Genomic DNA, 25,713 nt, shown 5'->3' on the forward strand with positions numbered 1-25,713 from the left:
GCCTCTACACTACTAGCCAGCTACAAAAGAAATAAATTTCTATATTTTCAAAACTTAATTTTTTATGTCAGCACATATATGTGTGAAGATAGTAAAATTGTACACTCAATTGCAAACACATGAATGTATAAGAAACTGCTAAGTTTCTACAATCATTTCATAAATTACATTTTAGGCCATGCATAAAATAGTTTTCACTCAATAATATATATGATAAATTAATCATTAAGAACTTTATGCTTGTTGAAAAGAAAGATGCTAGTGATTAAACGTATATTATATTGCCTTAAATCTACAGTCAGATATCGTCGTCTGGGAGCGTATCACTTCGACACATGGAATATCAATATAAATTGAGACCGTGTCAGTCATTCGGCGTACATTATTGTTGGTAAAAGTATATACAGGAGATCTCACGGCCTAGCTTAAAATTAAGGATGGTACAAATTGTAAAGATAGCCTTGGGCTAGCGATAGAATAAAGAGGTATGTGTGGAAAATACTTAGTTTGTTCCATATAAATTAAAATTTAAAATAAAAATTTCGCTGCAGTGGTCCATGTTAAGATAGTGTTTATTTTTTGTAATTATATTTGAATCCAAATATTTTCTGGTTTAATACTGAGTAGAACCTTCACATTTGTATGCTTATTGAAAAACAATTTTTTTTTCTCGATTGAGAATGAAGAAAAAATTATTCAATTGAAGCACTTTTCGCGTCAGCTAATGCAGTCATTCGGCACACTTTTTTGTTGGTAAAAGTATATACAGAAGATCTCACGGCCCAACTCAAAATTGTGGATGGTACATATGGTAATGAAAGCCTTGCGCTAACGCTGGAATAATAAGTAATGTGTGGACAATCCTTAGTTTGATTCCTATGAAATAAAATTTATAATAAAAATCTGACTACAGTAGTTAATGTTTAGTTAGTTATCTTTTTAAGTACTTATTTTTCAAACTTAAATATTTTTTGTTTATTGCTGAGTAGAACCTTCACTTTTGTATGCTTAATGTAAATAAATTTTTTTCTTTACTGACAATGAAGAAAAAAAATATTAAATTCAAGCATATTTTGCGCAGGCTACTTCAGTCATTCGGCGCACATTTTTGTTGGTTAAAGTATATACAGAAGATCTCACGGCTCAGCTCAAAATTGTGGATGGTACATATGGTAATGAAAGCCTTGCGCAAACGCTGGAATAATAAGTAATGTGTGGACAATCCTTAGTTTGATTCCTATGAAATAAAATTTATAATAAAAATCTGACTACAGTAGTTAATGTTTAGTTAGTTTTCTTTTTAAGTACTTATTTTTCAAACTTAAATATTTTTTGTTTATTGCTGAGTAGAACCTTCACTTTTGTATGCTTAATGTAAATAAATTTTTTTCTTTACTGACAATGAAGAAAAAAAATATTAAATTCAAGCATATTTTGCGCAGGCTACTTCAGTCATTCGGCGCACATTTTTGTTGGTAAAAGTATATACAGAAGATCTCACGGCCCAGCTTAAAATTGTGGATGGTACATATGGTAAAGAAAGCCTTGCACTAACGTTGGAATAATAAGTAATGTGTGGACAATCCTAAGTTTGATCCCTATGAATTAAAATTTATAATAAAAATCTGGCTGCAGTGGGCTATGTATAGTTAGTGGTTTTTTAAGTACTTATTTTTCAAACTTAAATATTTTCTTGTTTATTGCTGAGTAAACCTTTAATTTGTATGCTTATTGTAAAATAAATTTTTTCTTTACTGACAATGAAGAAAAACAATTATTCAATTCAAGCATTAATGCGCAGGCAACTTCATTCATTCGGCTCACTTTTTTGTTGGTAAAATTATATACAGAAGATCTCACGGCCCAGCTTAAAATTGAGGATGGTACAAATTGGAAAGAAATCCTTGCGTTAACGCTGGAATAATAAGTAATGTGTGGACAATCCTTAGTTTGATCCCTATAAAATAAAATTTATAATAAAAATCTGACTGCAGTGGTTAATGTTTTTGTTAGTTTTATTCAAATGAATTATTTTTCAAACTTAAATATTTTCTGGTTTATTGCTGAGAAGAACATTCACTTTTGTATGCTTAATGTAAATATTTTTTTTCTTTGCTGGCAATGAAGAAAAACAATTATTCAATTCAAGCATTTATGCGCAGGCAACTTCATTCATTCGGCGCACCTTTTAGTTGGTAAAAGTATATACAGAAGATCTCACGGCCCAGCTTAAAATTGTGGATGGTAAAAATTGGAAAGAAAGCCTTGCGCTAACGCTGTAATAATAAGTAATGTGTGGACAATCCTTAGTTTGATCCCTATGAAATAAAATATATAATAAAAATCTGACTGCTGTGGTTATGTTTACTTAGTTTTTTTTTTAAGTAATTATTTTTCAAACTTAAATATTCTCTGGTTTATTGCTGAGTAGTACATTCACTTTTGTATGCTTAATGTAAATAAATTTTATTCTTGACTGACAATGAAGAAAAAAAATTATTAAATTCAAGCATATTTTGCGCAGGCTACTTCAGTCATTCGGCGCACATTTTTGTTGGTAAAATTATATACAGAAGATCTCACGGTCCAGCTTAAAATTGTAGATGGTACATATGGTAAAGAAAGCCATGCGCTAATGCTGGAATAATAAGTAATGTGTGGACAATCCTTAGTTTGATCCCTATGAAATAAAATATATAATAAAAATCTGACTGCTGTGATTATGTTTACTTAGTTTTTTTTTAAGTAATTATTTTTCAAACTTAAATATTCTCTGGTTTATTGCTGAGTAGAACATTCACTTTTGTATGCTTTATGTAAATAAATTTTTTTCTTGACTGACAATGAAGAAAAAAAATTTCTAAATTCCAGCATATTTTGCGCAGGCTACTTCAGTCATTCGGCGCACATTTTTGTTGGTAAAAGTATATACAGAAGATCTCACGGCCCAGTTTAAAATTGTGAATGGTACATATGGTAAAGAAAGCCTTGCTCTAATGCTGGAATAATAAATAATGTGTGGACAATCCTTAGTTTGATCCCTATAAAATAAAATTTATAATACAAATCTGACTGCAGTGGTTAATGTTTAGTTAGTATTTTTTTAAGTACTTATTTTTCAAACTTAAATATTTTCTTGTTTATTGCTGAGTAGAACCTTCACTTTTGTATGCTTAATGTAAATACATTTTTTCTTGACTGACAATGAAGAAAAAAAATTTCTAAATTCAAGCATATTTTGCGCAGGCTACTACAGTCATTCGGCGCACATTATTGTTGGTAAAAGAATATACAGAAGATCTCACGGCCAAACTTAAAATTGTAGATGGTACATATTGTAAAACAAATCTTGGGTTAACGCTGTAATAATAAGTTATTGTGGACTATCCTTAGTTTTATCCCTATGAATTAAAATTTATAATAAAAATCTGGCTGCAATGGGCCATGATTAGTTAGTATTTTTTTAAGTACTTATTTTTCAAACTTAAATATTTTCTGGTTTAATGCTGAGTAGAACATTCACTTTTGTATTTTTAATGTAAATAAATTTTTTTCTTGACTGACGATGAAGAAAAAATATTATCAAATTCAAGCATATTTTGCGCAGGCAACTTCAGTCATTCGACACACTTTTTGGTTGGTAAAAGTATATACAGAAGATATCACGGCCCAGCTTAAAATTATGGATGGTACAAATTGTGAAGAAAGCCTTGGGATAACATTGGAATCATATGTTATGTTCGGACAATCCTTAGTTTGATCCCTATGAATTAAAATTTATAATAAAAATCTGACTGCAGTGGTCCATGTTTAGCTAGTGTTTTTTGAAGAAATTATTTTACAAACTTAAATATTTTCTGGTTAATTGCCGAGTAGAACTTTCAATTTTGTATACTTATTGTAAACCATTTCTTTCTCGATTGAGAATGAAGAAAAAAATTATTTTATTCAAGCCCATTTCGCGCAGGCTACTACAGTCATTCGGCACACTTTTTTGTTGGTAAAATTATATACAGAAGATCTCACGGCCCAGCTTAAAATTGTGGATGGTAAAAATTGTAAATGATACCTTTAGCTAACATTGGAATCATGTGTTATGTTCGGAAAATCCTTAGTTTGATCCCTATGAATTAAAATTTATAATAAAAATCTGGCTTTAGTGGTTAATGTTTAGTTAGTGTTTTTTTAAGTACTTATTTTTCAAACTTAAATATTTTCTGGTTTATTGCTGAGTAGAACATTAATTTTTGTATCCTTAATGTAAATAATTTTTTTTTTCTCTTGAGCATGACGGAAAAAATTATAATATTCAAGCACATTTCGCGCAGGCTATTTTAGTCATTCGGCGCCCTTTTTTGTTGGTAAAAGTATATACAGATTATCTCACGGCCCAGCTTAAAATTGTGTATGGTACATATTGTAAAGAAAGCCTTGGGCTAACGCTGGAATAATAAGTAATGTGTGGACAATCCTTAGTTTGATCCCAAGAATTAAAATTTATAATAAAAATCTGGCTGCAGTGTTAATGTTTAGGTAGTGTTTTTTTTAAGTACTTATTTTTCAAACTTATATATTTTCTGGTTTATTGCTGAGTAGAACATTCACATTTGTATGCTTATCGTAAAAAAAAAAATTTCTTGACTGACAATGAAGGAAAAAAATTATTAAATTCATGCATATTTTGCGCAGGCTACTTCAGTCATTCGGTGCACTTTTTTGTTGGTAAAAGTATATAGAGAAGATCTCACGGCCCAGCTTAAAATTGTGGATGGTACAAATTGTAAAGAAAGCCTTGGGCTAACCCTGGAACAATAAGTTATGTGTGGACAATCCTTAGTTTGATCCCTATGAATTAAAATTTATAATAAAAATCGTGCTGCAGTTGTCCATGTTTAGTTAGTATTTTTGTTTTAAGTAGGTACTTTTTTTAAACTTAAATTTTTCTTGTTTATTGCTGAGTAGAACTTCACTTTTGTATGCTTATTGTAAAACATTTTTTTTTGATTGAGAATGAAGAAAAAATTATTCATATCAAGCACATTTTGCGTCAGCTACTTCAGTCATTCGGCGCACTTTTTTGTTGGTAAAAGTATATACATAAGATCTTACGGCCTAGCTAAAAATTATGGATTTTTACCTATTGTAAATAAAACAATTAGTTAACGCTCGAATTATTTTTAATTTCGGAAAATCCTCTTTTTTATCCCTATGAATTAATAAATACTTATTGTTTTTGTGAGGTTAATATTTAGTATATTTAAAGTACGTTTATTTAAAACAAAATTATTTTCCGGTTAAACAATTTTTTGAACGTTTTTTTTACATATTTAAGTTATTTTTATTCATTTCTGATTTTTTTAATTAAAAAAAGTGTGTCTATTATCTTGGGTTTATGTTTTTAATTAGAGGTTTTTAGTGTAAAACCATCATGGAATCCTACAGTATGTATTTTGTTGGTGTTGGTCATATACATATGGAACTTGACCAAGGTCGTTTACCAAAACTATTTACTTGACATGTTTATTTTTTTATTTTTAATAATATGGATTTGATTGAAAGAGAAATTGGTGTGATTTGATAAATAAAGAGCTGTTTATATGTCGTAGGTCATTTATTATATTATTAATTTCATCTCCTGACATCAAATTCAAGTAGGTGGTTTGCTTCGGTAGATAAAGAATTGTTATCTGTTGATATGAAATCGTTTTCATTAGTGATCTGAAACTCAAGTTAATTGGATTGCGTCGTAAGTAGAATAATATATATATATATATATATATATATATATATATATATATATATATTAAATAGTGCTGGTTAAGTAAATCTAATGTAATTTTGCCTAAGTGCGTCATTTCCGCAAAATATTTTTCCAAGAACGGTATTTTTAATCTAAATGTTCCTTGATTTTCCTAAAAAAAAACCTTCGTTTATTACTTTAAGTGTCGCTAGCCTTTCCTAACCAAACTTTCATACCAATGGCTGTAAAGTCATTTGAATGTAGCTAACCTAATCTAAACAAAGTCTACACAAATTTACAGAAATATTGATATACAGGATGTATCAAAATTCATGTTACAACGCTTGAGGGTAGAAAGCTCTTATTATTTGCAACCATTTTTGCCAATAAACATGTTGCCGGAAACGCGTAGGCAACCCGTTGTAGAGTGTTATGTTGTGGATGTGCGGGCGTTTGAGTAGAGAAATAACCTTTTTAATCGTGGCACAGATTTTAATTTCACTCTGAAATCAATCACAGCTTCGGCTTTGTTTCACAACATTGAAATTGTTGCATACGTTTTAACAACGTGACAGCCTAAAGCAACGGCTCAAAAACACACCCACCTTAAGGGACACAGAGGTGGCAACGGCGAATCATGTTTTCACGGATACGCTGGAGCATGTGTGGAGTCGACCTTATGATTTTGAACGCTTCAATGATTGGCTGTGTAAGCTCTTCTACCGTTTCTACTGGCGTAGCGTAGATAAAATAAGCCCTTTTACGTAACCCCACAGAAAGAAATCTAACGGGGTTAGATCCGGTGACCTTGGCGGCCATGCGACAGGATCCGCTCGTCCAATCCATTGGTTTGGAAATGTTTGCTTTAAATACTCTCGCACTTGCAGGGAAAAATTAGGTGGTGCCCCGTCATGTTGGTACCACATCACACGTCGGACATGCAATGGAACCTCTTCAAGAAGACCTGGTAGTTTGTTCTGAAGGAAGTGGAGGTATCCAGCGCCGTAGGAGGTATCCAGTCGTGGCAGAAGAAAAAAAGGCCAGATGAGTACGCCGTCAACAATACCGGCCCACACATTAACTGAAAAACGTTCCTGGCGATCTGTAACACACGTTGCATGCGGATTGACATCATTCCAAACATGACTGTTGTGCGAATTAAGAATAGCGTCTTGAGTGAACTTGGCTTCATCGATGAATAAAACCTCTAACTCGGGGTTACTCAATACTCTTCGAATGTACCAACGAGAAAAGGTCATGCAAAGAGGATAGTCCGCCGGACCCATGTGTTGCACTTTTTGAAGGTGGTACGGGTACAAGAGTTGCTCATGAAGAACTCGCCAAACAGCCATTTTGTCAGCGTCCATATCGGAACCTTCTGCCCTTTTGCTTGTATCCGGACTCTCCTCAAATCTCTGAAGTACATCTTCTTCAAAACTGGGAGTACGAACCCTGCGTGAAGCCCAGCATTTGGTCTTATGACGGCACATGTACCAGTATCACGCATTCGCTGAGTAAGTCTTGCAAACATGGTGTAAGCTGGAATCCTACGACCCGGATATCGTTCTTCGTACAGACGACGGGCGGCTCGTCCATTTTGTCTAGCTTCCCTGTAAACAAGCAGCATGTCCGTGTACTCACTAAACGTGTACTCCATTGAGCTCCACTAAAACGTCGCCCTTTTCAGAACCACAGCGAAAGAAATGACACCACGAGTTTGCTTGTACGACAGAACAGTCAACAAAAGACCACCAGTGATATCAAAACACACTGCGACACTGCGATGTCACGCTGTGCAGTGCTATGGCACGGCACGAACGGAAGAAAAGAGGTGAGGGCGCCACCAACGGAAGTAAAAAGGGGCGGGGGTCAGCATTCGACATTGTACAGTCCTCTCGAGCGCTGCCCGGCGTCGTCAACACGTAATTCACCACAGCATCGTCTGTCTCGCATAAAGCCCAACGGGTTGCCTACGCTGACTCTTTCTGGGGCTACAGGGGCTTAACTACGCGTTTCCGGCAACATGTTTATTGGCAAAAATGGTTGCAAATAATAAGAGCTTTCTACCCTCAAGCGTTGTAACATGAATTTTGATACATCCGGTATATCTAACCTAACCAACTTTTTAAAAGGTAAAATACTTGAAATTGAAATATCATGATTACACTTTACAGGAGAGGAACTGAAATATAATATTTTCATATTAGCTTTTTTTTATTTATTTATTTATTTTTTTTTGCAAAATAATAACTAATATTATACAACCATAACTTAATGGCAAAAGTTACGTATCACTTATCCAAGTTAATCTTTTGATCCCGAGGACATGATCCTGTATAAATTGATCTTGTGGTACGTACTTAATGCTTGCTGTTTTAATTTAGTATGTTGAAAGATCCTGTCCTGACAGAAAAACTTGTGGTACAACAGTGAATAATGATTGTAAGTTGAATACAAAATATATTTTCCTTTTAATTCAAAAAAGATATAATTTATTGTTATATCACAAGTTTTTGGGTGTAGGATCTTTTGACGTAGGTACATACTAAATTAAAAAAGCAACATGTACCACAGGATAATAATGTACAGGATAATGCCATCAATTCAAAGGATAAAATTGGATACATGATATGGAACTTTAATTTTAAGGATGTAAAAGTAATGTTGCAACTATTTTAGGAAATAACTATGGCCATTTTCTAATTAAAAAAATGTCATTGCTTTGTCTTTTTCACTTGTGTGTTCATTCACCTGCCTAATTAGTCCGTCAACCTTCATATGGAATCACAATAGTGCGAATGCGTGATGTGAACAGTGTGATGACAAACAAAATATAAACAATTAAATATAAAATGTTTCTTGCTATAACGTACGTACCAAACATATAGGACAGCCATCAATGCTTGCAGGTTTTTATATTAAATTAACATTTTTGAGAAAAATGTGTTTAACACAAATTTGATATTCAGTGGAAAAAAATTACTGAGAGATCAATTTTGTGTACAATTCATGACAATACATGAAAAATAATTGTATGATTAATTGTAATACCAATCCATTTCCCTAACCATCTTTTGAAAACAAAGTTCTGAAGCTCTTCACAGTACATTGGACCCGTAACGCGCTGGAAATAGAAAATATTTCTAATCAGAAAGTCTGTCGCATCTGCCATTTATGTGCTGATGTCACATATGTCTCAAACGTGATTGGTTACGTCACATCCATCGTGCTATTGTGATTCCAGCATCAGCTGTGTTCTCGACACACCACATTCGTGAATATTATTTTATATTCTGTACTTCAAAATGGTTTCTGATTTTAAAGAACTTTAAGGACTTTGAAATATTTTCAGGTTCACCATGTACTTGGCCCATACATTCCTGTACCTAACAATTGCACATTACCAGAAATATGAACTTTTATAACCAATAGCCTGTTACCCTTAGACTGTTCACTCTTTTTAATATATTTTTAGTTCTGTGCATGGCATATGTTAAACCAACTTGAGCCTCTAAAACCTTTGCTTCTTTACATTAGGTACCAAACAAAAAGTGGTTAAGGATGTGCAGGATGTTAATTCTTAACTCTCTTTTTTGCCTTCCTTATGTGATTTTGTATCGGGACAGTGAGACTGCACACTCTGACATCAACAGTATGTAGGTACCTAAGTGAATGTCAATTTTGAAAGTAGCAGTTTTTGGGGAAATAGGTAGTCCATATATAATAATGTAAGTTAAAGGTTTTAAGTGGGAATAGAAAAAGTATTTTTTGGGAATGGAAATATTTTTTCAGAGATGTTACATATTATTAAAATAGATGATCCAACCTAACCAACTTTCTTTTTTTTTCTTTTGCTTTATCTCCCAGAAGATGTGGAGTACTGTCAACATTTACCAATTTACCAACCTCAGAATACAGCATGTAAAAAAAACTATGAAGTTAATTTTGAGTTGTTTCGTAGGTGGCTGCAAATGATGTGCCATACGAGGAAAATTTTCTTTTATTCAATCCTAATCCCTGGCATGGGTGAACTTTCTGGGCATTGAGTAGGTTTACAGTTGTTTTAGAGTGTACTTTTGTTTTACTAATTGCATCGTGGGTGATATCTCCCCTTCATGGGAGGTTCGATGCATTATAAGGAAAGCTTGACCAAAGTTGGATAATATTATTTTTGGGAATAATGACCACATCACAAACAATAACTTCATTGTATGTTAATGGTAATCACTTGATATAGTGACGACGAGCAAAAGTGTTACTGATTTTAATGTAGTGGTTTTGTTGTGCTAAGATTTAGCGCAAAAAGTACCATAATGGGTGACTAGTTTCAAAAGTAGATAGCTCAATAAACTATAAGGAGCAGCAGAAGCCAATTTTGTTTTGTGTGGCCACCATTAGAGGAGATGTGTAGTACGAGAAGACATTGTGGAAAAGTTGCCACCCTCAACTCATGTGGCACAATTTCATTTTCAGTTAAACAACAACTTTTGTTGAAAGTAATTTTTGTAAAGCATGAACTTAGTGAATAGTGAGTGAATTAAATCCTATCATCAACTTTTATTTTTGATTTAAACTTAGTGCTGAAGGGTAAGGTGTGCAGATTTGTCCACTTGACACACTGACATCATGTCAAGAGTGGCTGTGTGTCAGTCCAATTAGCAAGCCTCATAACTCTCCGAAGACAAATTTCACAGGAAAGCCAAACAGCTAAAACTTGAACTCCAATGTTACTACTACTGGTTGTAACGATCAGCTTACTTTGTTACTCCTTAGTTGTAATTTTAATGGATAATATTAGTAATACCAGGGCAAGATTACTCACATTTATGACTGCTTACTGTAAAATAATATGTAATCATTAAAAATCCATTTCAAATTCAAATAAACAATCATTCGTTTAGACAATACAAATGTTGCTAATTTACCTTTTATACCATTGGAATGCCAGCATCAAGGTCAGTAAAGAGGAGGTTACGATAAGCGGAGAATGGAGCATTGACGGGATGAAAGGTGAGGGAAAACTGGAGAACCCAATGAAAACCCAGTCTCATGGAAAAGTCTGCCATGTTTCACACTTATAGAAAAAATCTAGGTTCAAACTCCTGGGAATAAACTGTCTTGGTCAGAGGCAAGCAATCTGACCACACAACCACTACAGCCCCTTTGGTGGTGTCTTAGTGAGAGGCCATTCACAAATACTCAGATACTTTGAACATTAAATTCATAAAATAACTAAAAAAAAATAATATGTTTTAAGTTGGGCATAGTTTTTTGATGTTGATACTAACACAGTGTTCATATAGAAAGGGATTTGTAAGATTATTATTTTATACGTAGATGTTCACCCGGTAATGAATTGACTTTTTTTTGTTGCAGCAAATGGCATTGAAGTTTTACTACGACCTTCTCTCCCAACCATGTCGTGCAGTGATGATCTTCCTAAAAACAAACAAAATTCCTTTTGATCCAGAGGAAATTAACTTAAGTGTAGGTGAGAGATGTAATTTCATTTCAATTATATTTTGGTTTAATTGTGTATAGTGTATAGTACACTGACAGTTTTAGTTGTCAGTAAAAGCACATAAATATTATTTTTATTTTAATGTTTTTTTTTTCTTCCTAAAATCAATTCTGTGATATACTGTCATTGTTCCTATTCCAAAAACAAATGCCAAAACTCTTTAAGTGCCTATGATTATGTCTTGAGAGACATACTTAAATTGTGCATAAGAAAGACAATCTTTCTTTTCGAGACAGCATTGAAGACAAGTCTTGTTTAGGTGTTACTTCAAGAAGACCATGTTTCATATTAATTTAAAGCAGTCAAGGCCTGTCTACACCAGTCCGAACCTGTGGGCGGTTCGTGTCCTTATCCTGATGTGAATGACATCATATTGTTGCATGGAAAACTGTCCTGTCTGCTATTGCTATGTCCGAATTCTGAAACTACTGATTTATAAAGTAGTGTCCAAGGCGCAGTAAATATATAGTGCAAAAATTAATTAGTTACAATTTTTTTTTTGTTATCACGCATTGCAAATTAGTATGCAACTACGTTTAGAATATTCTATTAACTTGTGAATTTGTGGGAGTTGAATAATATTTATTCTGTAAGGAAAAAACAAGTAAATGCTAATAAATGAATTCATGTGTTCGGCACTAAACAAAATTTCATCTTGGGGTTCTTGGTTCCCTACCACATCATCCGTTATTTTCCGTTTACCTTTTTGAAATGGGAACCGAAAAGCAAATATCATGAGTGTTTTTCTTCTATGCTACCAAAGGACACAGATTGGGAAAAAAAGTTGAAGTTGACCAATGTATTCGGACCAGGGAGATCCAAACCATTGTCCACACCACCGATGATGTCAGAGGGTCATGTGGACCAATCAGCAATCAGTGTCTGTCGATTGTAGACGGGCCTTCACAGTTTTAATGATGGTGTCACTGGTTTTACTACAAACATAGGAAAACCCTAACAAGGAGGAAAAAGAACGTTTGCGAGTGGTTCGTAAATTAGCTGCCAAGTAGAATTCATTCCAATGATAATTTATTAACAAGCCCAATAACACAAACAAGTATTTCATTGAATCTCAAACTGACATGTGTCGTAAATAAGCCGGGTCCTTGTGATGTTGAACGGCTGTACATGATCCCACTACAACACAAGACAGACAAATTAACACTCTGTGAATAATTATGACATTAAAACATGTAAAAACAATAGCCTTAATTCTGCCGAGGCGTGTGCTCGTCACAGTCTACGACCAGTACGCTGTCAATCTAACCTGCAGAGGCTTGAAAAATACAAAGTGTTAGTCACCACAAACATTCATAACCTTAATAACTAATTCTCTTAACATTAACTCCAGGTCCTTAGTCCATGTACATTGTACTTTACAAGTGGTTACATTTATTTCTTTAACCTTATTATAGCATACAACCCTTGGTTAAGATTAACAACAGCCACATAATTACAACGTAACATAGCACGAGACTATGTCTATACAATCAGTTTTATGTTTCTATTCCGCCGCTACCACGTGAAGCCCCCTACACATTGCTTCCGTAACACGTAATTCTTATAGTGCGCGCCGTCCCTTGTGTCTGCAAATAGTCATGCCGTACGTACTATCTTCGGGTCGTTATGGCTACGATTCTTCATTACATGTTGTGGAGAGTTAAAGTCCGTATAGTTTTTAAGTGACGTGATCGGGTCGTGATAGTTTCACTACACCATCTCGCTCAGCCCTCACGGAAGTTGCTATCGCGCACCCTCTTGGCCTTGTCGTTGGACCTTCGAATTTAGTTAATATCCACTCTGAAGAATTTTATGCCAAATACAGCGCCGCTTCATCTTAACTGTCTAAATTCCGGTTTACAATTTGAAGAGGTCTTCTTGGTCCTCGGGCGGCAGCAACTCCGTGGTATTTTGACGGTGAGGGCCGGCGAGCGGTGTCGGAGCAGCGTGGCAGCCTGCCCGCTGATGTCCCGGTTGTTCTGCTCCTTGGTTGACTTGGCGCATGCCCTTTTATACGCACTGACTTCCCTGATGAGCTGGAAGAAGAACAGTCTCGTCTATTTGGGGGAAGCCAGCCCAACTTCCGTTTCCGTCCAGATCCGCTCGCAGCCGACGGCGCACGAACTCGTCCGACGACGGCCGACCTCCTGCCTCAACTTTTGAACGGCCGTGCGCTCACTGTTGCGCAGGTGGTATTCATTGACAAGTCAGGGGCACTAACCTTTGCATGTGTACGCAGGTACACACGTTACAATGGTACTACACGTATCATGGAGCGAGGTTCCACAGTGGTTAGACACTGAGGACCTGGGTTGAGTCCCGGTTCGACCATTCTGATTTAGGTTTTCCATGGCTTCCCAGTATCACTCCAGGCAAATGCGGGGGTGGTTTCTTACAGTAGGTGGTGGTCGATTCCTTTCCAAGTAGTCCTGGTCTGTGTCTTGTGTGTTACAGTCTCTATTTACTTTGCTGTCGAAAAGTCGTGAAGCTATAACTAATAAAAAACTTCATATATCTGGGAATAGTAATAGATCCAGGGGGACCAACGGGCCCAGGTGCCCTAGAATCAAAAAACCCCTCTCTGAGGGGTCCCATTGTGCTTGCAAGATCGTTACTGTGAAACTGGAATGATAAATTGTAATCTCGCAGCCCCCCACCCCCCTCCTTTTCCAGGAATCTTAAAGATTTTCACACCTCTATACTTAGGAATAAAATGTTAAAATGTTTCCTGACCCTGACTTTGTGTAGTGCAGTAACGGCTCTCTTTAATACAGCACATTAAGGACCACAGCCATGCTGGGCTAGTAATGTTGTCAGATTATTGAATGTCAATATAGTTTTAATGTGAATGGGTACCAAAGAAAAATTAATTCACAGTAAAACATTATTTAAACCAAGTTTTAATAAGCTGGTATACTGCAATAAAAATGCACATGAACGTTAGGTACTGTATACAACAAAGTCACTGCAATCATGTTACACAGTGGCATTAAAAGTGTATAAAAGCCAGTTTGTACCTGGAAAAAAAAACACAAGTGGCTCAACGGCTCCCGGATTACAGAATGTGCAAAATCAAAGAATTATGGAAAGATTGCAGACTTAGCTGGAACTGTTTAATTGCATTAATAGCTGATAATTTGTTTGAAAGACAATAATTTTTGGAATAAATTGTATGTGACTAGAATATTTAGTATTGATTTTTTGGTTCTGTATTTATGCTTAAAGTTTTTTGAAATCCTCAAATTTCAATAGTACTAATTCTGAAAAGAGTTTGAAATTTAAAAACTTAGAGCTAGTCAATTGTTGAAAAATTTTATATAACAACTGTAAAAGCTGAAATTCAGGTTGCAAAATAAAAAATAACACTAAACTGTTGTCATCTGATCATGTCAACACATTATTTTCTGGTGTTGATAGCCTTCAATTGTTTAAATGACAGAATTTAATGTTAATTCATCTTAAGCTTTATTGTAATTTACAGAAGGAGTTTGAACAGTTTTTAGTACTGTTAATCTTTTGTTTTTTGAATAAATTGTAACAATTTTTTTTATACCATTAGGTGAGCAGTACACTGAAACATTTGGACAGCTGAATCGTTTTCGCAAACTTCCAGTCATCGCTGATGGTGATTTCGTTCTTACTGAAAGGTACCTAGAGCTACATTTACAGACAATATTTTATGTTGAACTGTAATAAAGCTGAAATGGCACTGAAATATAAGTTAAAAATACAGTGTACAGCACTGAAATGAGAGTCCTTACACCATCTGTTTAACACTGAAATACAAATGAAATAAATAAAAAAAAAAGCATGTGTAACTCAGTACAGTGTGATACTTTGTCTATTCTAACCTCGACTCGTAAGTATAGCGTAAGAGGTAAAACGGCAGAGAAAGAGAGAATGAAGAAAAATTTTTAAATAAACATGTTTTAACAAATTTATTATTCACTTCAAAATAACTACTAAGGAAATAAATTATTATTGATCAATCAATCATGATTAACAATAAATATTAATCTTTGTTGAAATAATCACACCATAAAATATTGTATTATGATTTTCAGGACCCCTACTATAGCATTAAAACAATTTTAACTGCAATTTATACACATTTTTAAAAGTAAATAAACTTCTATAAATTTTATTCTCAACCACATTTATAATATTACTTAGTATTACTCAGCAAAACTATTTAAACAATTTAACAACAAGATAAAATAGCATGGGGTTTTTTAGCTTTCATTTCTTTTTCAAGTATTTATGAAAACTAACTTTTATGTGTTTCTTAGAAATTTTATTAAAATATAAATAAATATTAATTAACATTATTACTAACTTCAAAATAACAGCTCAGATAGCAATAATTATTTATCAATCAATATTGATTAACAATTAATATTACTCACTGTTGACATACTCACACCATAACAAAATTTTGTTTGGTAAATAATTAAAGCTAGAATTGTTTTCAATAAATTAGTTTTTACAATTTTATATTATGTATAGGTTAGATGTGTTTGAGCAGTTTTCTAGACTGATTTTGTAGTTCTGCAAATATCACCATATCTTTGAGTTATAGTGCAACAGATTCTGCCAATAGGCTATACATAGACATACTGCAATACATTCATGGGCATTAATAATGTTCTGCCGTCAAATGAACAATGACATGTCCACCACTCCGCGACGTGTAAACTAAACAGCACGGACCTACCTCATGGTAATTATTTACATTATAACCATATTGCCACAAAGTGAAAATAAAAACAATTAAAATTCCAAACTCTGGATTTGTTTAACCTTTTTTTTTAACTAGCGTGTTCTTAATTGTACCTACTTAACATATTTACATGCTCATGGGCTCATAATTATAATACGGTGTGTGATTTAGTTAATCAAATAATAACCCTGTCAAACTAAAGTGTGAAAAGGATCATACCAGCAAAAAAGATATTTAGTTACACAGCTAAAACAATAATCATATAACACTGTTCAAAAATACTCATTTACACAAGTAATTAAAATAATACGTACTTGAAAGAACACCATTTTCTTGCAATTATGGCCCGTGGCATGGTGCACAACAATAAGCTCAAACCCCGTTATGTTGCCCTCTGCCCAAATACTTCCTTACTAGATGCCAGCAAGTCAGGTAGCGTCAGGAGCAGGCGGGTCCCTAACTGCCGCGACCCACCTATCCCTGCAGCATGGCAGGGTTAAACCTAAGCCACACGCCACCACGTGGAGCCCGCTCAAGGGAACGAGCCCAACGAGTTCTCTGCTCCGTCCGCAACATTTTAGCGCCAGAAATCATTTCACAATTGTATTACACGAAAATGTTGCATTAAAATTTGGCCTTGAAATTTTACTCCCATCATGCCTAAAGAAGTTTCAGTTCAATAAACTGTAACTGCTAAGGGGGTAGTTTGTTACATTTAGGGGGCGGGGGGGGGTTATCATTTTATAATTTTGCTAGACACTGTAAACATTAAGATTTTTTTTTTAAAATATAACTTTCACAAAGTTAAAAAAAATTGCAACTTTTTTTGTATAATAAGCTGCCAAAGTTACATTTTTCACTTTTTTTTTATAGGTTATACCAATAAGAAGAATCCATTTTATTACAGAACTATAACTTTTTTTAATTTTTTTTTTTTGGATTTAACTACCTACTTCATAGTTTGAATTTCTTTCGAAAATTTCAAAATCCTCATAATTTCAAGAGTTTTAAAATGATAAATAAAATTAAATACATTACAAAAAAATTTTGTATACATTTTTAGTGAGATATGTAGTATAATTTGTATTTGAGACTTTTGAGAGATATATTTTATAAAATAGCATTATATATTAATTATAAAGGTTTGTCATATTTACTTAACAGTAGTTATGAAATACATTGTATTTTTAGAGGCAGTGCTAAAAAGATATTTTAGTAATATATTTAGCTTGGAAATACTGTCTAAAAAATAATTACAAACTACACTTAATTCATGTAACATCAATTTAGTATTAAATTAATATCACCAAAGAATATTTTAAATTCTATAGTGCCTTGCTTTTATGTTTTCTTTGGTTGAGGTTGTGGTTTTTTTTTAGACTTGAAGAAACACTTATAATTATTAATTGTGCTTCTAAACTCCAAATGTGTAGAAATTGGCCAACACACAAACAGCCATGTGTTCTTTCTGCTCTGCACGAGCATCGAATAGCATGTGTACATTGATAAGTTGTATTATATTACTGCAGGAAACTCACATGGTTTCTTTTTCTAGTGTTGCCATCCTGCGATACTTGTGCCGTGAGAAGGATGTGCCCGACCACTGGTACCCAAAAGATAGCAAGCAGCAAGCCATAGTCGATGAATACTTAGAGTGGCAGCATCTCAACACAAGGCTAAACGTATCTGTGTACATGTTGAGAAAGGTTGGTAGCATTTTACATTAATCCCTTTACCTGATGATTTTATAAGTCTTTCAATATAATATATCTTATTTTGTTTCCACATTTATGGGTGACTTGTGATTTGGTTTTATTGTGATTTAATCTGTATGGGCTAAGCTAATGTTGTTAGAATGTGGTTAGAAACTTCTGAGAAATGCAGTTGTGCCACAAATGCCTACGATGCTTTATGAGTTATTTGTTGCCACTCGCCTACTTTTCTTTAGTTTCCCTCACTTCTTATTCCCCTTAAGTCTCTTGTACAAAATGTTTCTTTCAGCAGATTTCTTGCTCTCAAAAGATACAAAATTAATGGTAGATTAAACTATGGTTGAAAATATGTTTCTGAGTTACCCAAAATTTATTTTTAGAAAGTGCATGAATATGTAACACTGCCAATTTTAAAAAAAGATTTAAATTAAAGTTTTAGCAGATACTGGAAAAATAAAAGATAAATTGTCTGAGGTTTATCATCTTGAGTATAAAATAGTAAAAGTTTAGTTTCTGTTTACTATTGACCAGCCACTAACCATGAGACAGCAGAAACTTTATTATGCATAAGCAATTTTAGTTAGTCAATCAAATTGATACTCTTAACAATTAGAGGGAGGCTGCTTACTCTTTTCCTCATACAGGAATAATTACTGACCTGATAATTGTCGCATCTGCAGTCGTTTTTCTTTGCCTTACTTGAAAATCTGCTCTCCTGAGAGTTCAAATTCATAAAGGAAGAATATACATATTGAAATAACAATAACAGGGTACACAGTGAAAGGTCTTTAATCTGGAAAATTTGGGACCTCAGCCATGCCGGATTAGCGATTTTGTCAGATTATCAAACGTGAATATAGTTTCAACAGGGATACCAAAAAAAAATTTAAGATATTGTTTAAAAATCTCAGATTTCAAATTGCATGTGTGATTCAGATACTTTCTTCAAATTTGGCAAATGTACTAGAAAACAATGTACTAAAGTGAAAACCAACAGTAACGATAAACTCTAAACTAACTAAAAATTCCCGGAAGCACATTTATGTGTCCCGAGGGCCAAGGTCAAAAGTCGGAATCCACTGGAAAAAAATATGAAATATTGAGTGACCCAATAAGTACTGGCTTACAGACTGTGCAGAACCATGGAATGCCGTAGTAAATACATTCCACTGCACCTTAAACACAGATTGCATAGTGTCAGTCAAAAACCCAAAAAAAAAAATATGGTCAATTTGGAGTGATCATCACCTAAAAGTGTGGAAATTTCTTGTTTAGTTCTTGTTACCGACTGTGACCGGGAAGCCCGCTTCAACTGAGAAGGTAGCGGAAGCCCTGAAGAACATGGAGAAGACGCTGAACCATGTGGAGACCAAGTGGCTGTTGGACGGGCAGCTGTACCTTACTGGAAGTTGTATCAGCATCGCAGACTTGCTGGGAGCATGCGAGATCGAACAATCCAGTAAGACACCTACCTATTCTCTATTTTCTCTTGCAAACTAATTGGTAAATTGTTAGCCTAGCATTGCTGTGATGGTGCATAGATAGAAAAGTTAAACGAGTTGTTGAACTGGGCTCAGCATCTTGTCCATACTCGAGTCATTCATTAGAGACGGCAAGTGGCGATGAGGTGAGAATGGAGCATTGATGGACTGGGTTGGGGCAAATTGGAGCACCAATTGTGTTTCTTACCTGCGAATAATAATAATAATAAAAACCTGCATCACTTGTGGCCACTCAGTCTATAAAATTGAAGTATTGTGTAAGGATCAGGAGAATAAAATGAGTACACTCGATTCTCATTAGCACTAAGAAACTCAATTTAAAGTACTTATTTTTAACATATATTTCTAAATCCCTACTATATGTTCTACATTGTTAATGACAGTTAATTATAAAATACTTTCATTATTAAGTATGAAAATCCATAGTTTTTTTTTAGGTTCATTGAAATGATGTTTTACTGTAAGTATTAAGTATGATCAGACAGTTATGATTTACCAGGTGTACGACAAGTCCCTTTCTTCTGTCAACTGTAGTTATATATTTATCCCCAAATTGTGTGGAAAGTGTGAGTGGATTCAACATGGGATATGAAATCCACAAATATCAAATGCGAAGAGATTGATGTTTCCAAGCACGCAAAAGCAGTGCTGCTGTCAAACAGTTGATGTCTTCTCCCCAACACCTTTATCGATCATCCCGACACACTGGCCACTAGCTGGCTCTGCCAGGAGGTTTAGAAATATGTCTTTCCTACATCTTACTACTAGGTAAGTGAGCAATACTTAAGCAATAGTTTAAAATCCAGTAGTGTATGTTCTTAAATAAACAACACCAATCCCTCACTTAGCACGACTAATGTGTTCATAAAAATGTTTGTGTTATCCAAAATAGCTTATTCTGAAGCAGTAGTCTCCATAAATAGCAAGGCTAATTTACTTAATGTGTTCCAAAATGTGTAGGAAAATATTCTTTACATACCTAATATAAATGCATAGAATAACACTCAGTGATAAATATGTCACACCATTTATCTTTATAAGCCTACCATCGAATAATTTGTATAGCAAATACAACACCACGTAACGGGAGATAAGTTATTGTCAGTCGGTAGATTGACTTGACCGCCTGGGCATGACCTTCAACTCACGTTGCGTACCTTTCTGCAAAATTTCCAAACCATACTTTACTGGCAGTGAAACCGATATTTACATTTTAATATTTTAAAAATTAAAGTGCTTATTTGTTTATCACTATTATGTTCACATCAATCCTGTCAGGACCGTGATTTTTTTTTCATTGCACCATTCATTTAACAACCTTTTCAATGTGAATCATCTGTTTATTTCTGTTCCGGTATCTAATGCCAAATATCTGACTTATATTAACGTTTGATAGTCCTTATTTTGTACGATTGTGCGCACAGTTGACTTGCTTAAAACTAAAATGTGACCAACATAATATTGTGGCCTTCATGACAGTCTGCATGCTGTAATATTTCTAGTTTTGTCTCAAATACTTGAACAGATGCATTATGCTCTCTGACTGGGAATCCATGATTCCACTATGATTCCAACTGCAGGTGCTTACACATGTACAGTTACCGACACATGATTGGGCAGACGTTGCTTCTGTATGTGCGAGTTCCCTGCCAATGGCCAGACTGAGTTCATCACGGCCCGGTTTTGTGGCTGGGTGACAACGGTACGACATGGCGGAATACGCGCGGTTCCATAAAATTTGGTTCTTAATTTGCCATAGCTGATGTTTGTACAACAGCCGATAGCGTAGTCAGACCTGCGTGCGCATCTCTTCCTCTCTCATATAGCTAACAGTATACCATGATAGATCTGTTGTTTACCGAGTTGAAACAAGACTTTGTGGAGTCATGCCTGACTTTTTTTTTTGCCTGTGGCGATTTCGTGCTAACTGAAATTTACAGACATGCTATTCAAGACTGGAGCAGTAAAATTAACATTGTGCTAAATGAATTCTCGCCATCTGAAGACTTGCTAAGTGAGAGATTGATCAGTATGAAAGGCCCCAAAAACTTGACCCCTAGTTAAGTAAGCATCATAACTGTTGTTGCAAGTCAATTAAGCATGTTTATGTTACAGTATGGCAAAATTTCCAAAAAAAAAATATTGACACCTGACAAATAATAAGTAAAACATAATGGAAATAAAAACAAACACCTTATTCCCTAGTCTACTTTGAATTTTTGTTAAGACGTACTAATTCCTCAACATGTTCACTTATTTTGTTATTAATATTGCCAGCACTAGAGAAAACACATTCACTGGCAATCTCAGTTGCTAGTTTTTTAGCTTTAGGATGTTGTTCATTTCTGTTGTTGAACAATATTTAGTTTTCAGGACATACAGGTAAAAGTGCATTGCTTCCTGTTATCAGGTAATTTCTTGAAGATTTCCCAAATAGGTGCTAAATCAGACACCTGAATTAATTACTTTTTCTACTACTGCCTGGAATGCTAAATTTAGAAACCGCACCTTTTTATTTCATAAAATTTACCGTGAAAAAATATCACGTCCACTTTTGAATCACAATCTCATATTCCTTAATTTACTTTTGATTATATATGACCAACTGCAAAAACATGAAACTCAAAAAATTATGTCCTAAATACTTGAAACCAAGACGGTGTTTTGTTTCTTTGTAAAAATGGAGTTTGTCATTTTGAATGTTGTAAAACATTTTTCATTGCAGTTCTCGTAAAGTTTGTTTTCAAACACGACCTAATATAACAGTAAAGATGTTTATGTTTGTCAAAAGTAAAAATAATTAATTAAAAATTTATTTAATCTTATTGTGTACTTTATTTAGTCGGTTTATTAGTTTTTAACAGAGTTTATGAAGGAGTGTTGAATTTACATTTCACAGATATGGCTCATGTGCTATCTTTGTGCTTTGTCTGTTCAATACATGTCCAAAGTTGCTGTTTGTTATGTTATGTAGATTATGATGGAAATGTAGACATATTAGATTTTTAATATAAAAGTCAGCTGGAGGTTTTTATTATCAAAAAACTTAGTTTTCCTGAGGTAATATCCCGAGAAGATAAATTATTTTCCCGAAGTTCGGGAATGTTTTTTTTTTTCCTGACATCCCAAGTTTTGGGATCCCATCCACCTCTATTCAGAAGCCATTTTTGAAGTGTAACAGCTAAGCTCTCGGTATACTGCCTTTGGTGGGAATAAATTCGTGAATGCAACGAAAGTCAAGGAACGGAAATGTGAAACCACTATGGTGCTGCCATCTGTTGTGGATGGCGCAAACCAAATACAACAAAGACAAACGGAAAACTTAATAGTATTAACTATTTAGTGAAATTTAACAAAATGGGCAGAATTTTAATTAAAATTATTGTTGAAAATCAGGTCCAAATCCAGGGTTAAATATTTTTTTTTTCAAGTTTTTTTTTTTTTTTTTTTAGCTTTTATCGGAGCAGTTTCATTATATAGTTAAATATTTGTCTGCTAATCAAATGATTCGATAGTCGATGTAGCTGCTCTGGCAGAGAATTCTAGCGGCAGGTGGGGAAACTACAAGTGATTTGTGTCCATAAATGTAAGTTGAAAACACTATTTTCGTATATTTATCACACTCTGCATTATTTTGAAGCATTATACATTAAATTTTGTGTCTTGAGTTTCATATGATAAGATAGTGTATTTGCAACAGAAAAATAAATGAATTTGCTAGTTACTAAGTTTAGATATTACATTACACTGGTGAGTACTGAAAGACTCGCTACAGTTTTTTCCTTTAAAAAAATAAAATTTAAAAAATGCTCCAAAATTAAGACAACTGAAATGAATATTTACAGGATGATCCAGCTCAGTTCTTCACATGTCATTTATTATTTGAATTAGCTTTCTTTTTTATATGTAGGTATATAATACACTGCAATTTCATTTTAATCTGGTGCAAGAATTATTATTATTATTTTTTTTTACTGTTTCATCATATACAAAATCTTTTTCGTGGAAATATTTTCAAAATTTTTCTTCAGAAATGGCTGGCTACGAACCAACGCAGGGCCGGCCGAAAATTGCTGCCTGGCTTGCAAGAGTGCAAAAGGATACCCACCCTTTTTATGAAGAAGCTCATCAGAAAATATGGAATATTGCGAAGAAACACGGAGGTGTTCCACCCCAATCACCTTCCCATCTTTAAACAATCATGATTAGCACATTAAATGGTACAATTTCTTTGGACACTTTACTGACACTTTAGTAATATTTTTGCAACAGAAATTTTGTGAATTTAAAATAGTATCTATATTGTTTTACTGGTTTGATTTAAGGAAAAGTTACAAATTTTGAGGTTGATTTTTTTTCTAACCACATGTTATTTTGTGAAAATCCTATTTTAAAAATCTAATAGTCTTTTGTATACATTTAAAAGATTTTATAGAAATGCTGATGTAAGAAAGTTTGATGATTTTTTTTTTTTTTTTTTACATTTTTAAATACCAATTGATGATTGATTCACAGAAGTTAATTGATGAGTACATTGAAGTCATGAATTGTGTTAACTTGAATAAGAATTAATTGTTTAAGAATGGTTTGTATATATAATAAGGAATGTAAACTGCATTTTATACATTTTAATGACTTAATAAATGGTCTGTGGAAATATAGTATGTAAACATTATTCTTATTCGGGCATTATTAAAGTAGTTACTTGTTATTACTGCCAACTAGATAACATCAATAAGTTAATGAACAAACATTATTTCATGGCCTGCATGTAGGGTCGTTTTTGGACTATTCTTGTAACACAATACAATAGCAAAACACTACCATGCTTCTTTAGCATTAAGATGCATTCCGGATGTACAAGTATTAGCCATTTAGTTTTGTTTTTATGATGCTCTCTATCTCCACAGTCATAAAGCAAATTAAAACTTACGAGATTATATTGGGAATTGTGGTAAATTTCATTTTGAAAATGAAATAAAAATAAACAGGATAGAATCAACATTTTCAGGCCTTTTCCATCAATACACTACATTGTAAGCCTTTGAGCACTTAAAATTACTTTATTTCAGTTAACAAAAAAAAAAACATAATTATAACTAATTTCAATTCAAGAATATTTTTATTAAAGTTTTAATGACACTGTTACTTAAAAAAGTATAAAACATTAATTTACGTTAACACTCACTTTAGAAAACATTGCAACAGGTTCACAACAAAAACATTTACAATGCCTTGCATACAAGTGTGAGTACTAGAGCATTAACATCACTGAATATGTGTTTTTTTACAACAATCATTACAAACCTTATACTTGCATACAAAATTACAGAAATGCAACTTCGTACAAAAAAAATTATAACTTATTATTTGTATACAACTTACTATTCACACAAAAAAAAAATATATATTTTAATACATCACAGACTATTCTCCCAGTCACCGACTAGGATGGATTGTGTAGTTTTTCTGGCACAAAGGATTATCTAGAATTTAAGTCAGAATGTCTGCACTAAAATGAAATACAGTAGTCTTCATTATTTTACCTTCAATTATATTCAACATTCTGAACTCCCTGATGCCATATTTAATTTAATGTAACAAATTGGTGCAGGGCCACTATGTGCCTTAGAAGTGAAACTTCACAGAGGAATAAGAATGTTAGGTTCTTTGAATGGATGTTGTGGACATGCCTTTGCTGCAACCAGCAATAACCAGCGTATGTCAGGGCTCAGGAGACTTTCTTTCGAGTGAAATGAGCCAAATATTAAGTAAACAGATTCTTCAATTGTTTTGGAGAGCCGCAACATGTACTTTCTCTGTACCTACATGAAATTTTAAGATGATAAAAAAAAAGAGATAAAATCTAAATATTTTATTCACAAAATCAACATAAAATCTTAAAAATAAAGGCTACTTAGGAGAAAATACATGTTAGTTATTAAGTAGAGCTCTACTGATAAAACCAGAAAACTTAAAATTATTTTAATTAAATAATTAAGAAAATTAAAACGAAGCTGGCAGTGGTGATGGCAGGGTGCGAGCATGCAGGGACTGTATTATACTTATAATGCAACATTTTTTTTTTAACTACACAATCCATCCTCTTGTCAGCAATTTGTGTGTGTTGGGGGGGGGGGGGGGGGGGGATATGCTCACTTCACTATAAAGGAATTTCAATAAAATATTGCAAATACTTTAAACATCATTAATTATTTACAACAAATAAAACATTCAACATATAAAAATGGGGGAAATTCTAATCTAATATTCTGAATCTCATTTTGTAAGCAGGAATGAATTCCATAGATAACCAATGCAAATAAGTTAGCTCAAATATTTGGTTTTATCATGAATTTTCACTTATTTCATAAACTGTACCAAGATATAATTTTTTTTTTTAAATTATTTAACTAGAATTTGTAATTTTTTATTAGTATTTTAGTGTGTACGAAAACAAGTATCCTTTTTCAAAGCACCTATTTAATATTATCATGACGACAGCTGGAACACACCAA

The 25,713-nt window shown here is 33.6% G+C and overlaps 1 protein-coding gene across 5 annotated transcripts in view; it reads left to right on the top strand.

Annotated features, from left to right (window-relative positions):
- Positions 1-5,449: 5,449 nt before the first annotated feature.
- The window catches only part of LOC134533028 (uncharacterized), a 56,106-nt gene continuing 35,842 nt past the window's right edge, over positions 5,450-25,713 (top strand). For 3 of the 5 annotated variants that reach the window (XR_010075234.1, XR_010075235.1, XM_063370175.1), the window contains exons 1-5: positions 5,496-5,651; positions 11,117-11,231; positions 14,821-14,908; positions 17,537-17,687; positions 18,969-19,152. Coding sequence is in view for 3 of the 5 variants with exons in the window: in XM_063370175.1 (XP_063226245.1) it covers positions 11,120-11,231; positions 14,821-14,908; positions 17,537-17,687; positions 18,969-19,152 (535 nt within the window). In the remaining 2 variants the exon portion in view is untranslated. The other 2 variants (XM_063370176.1, XM_063370177.1) reach the window with 2 other exon arrangements.

This window comes from Bacillus rossius, chromosome 6, assembly GCF_032445375.1.
Source record: "Bacillus rossius redtenbacheri isolate Brsri chromosome 6, Brsri_v3, whole genome shotgun sequence".
NCBI lineage: Eukaryota > Metazoa > Arthropoda > Insecta > Phasmatodea > Bacillidae > Bacillus > Bacillus rossius.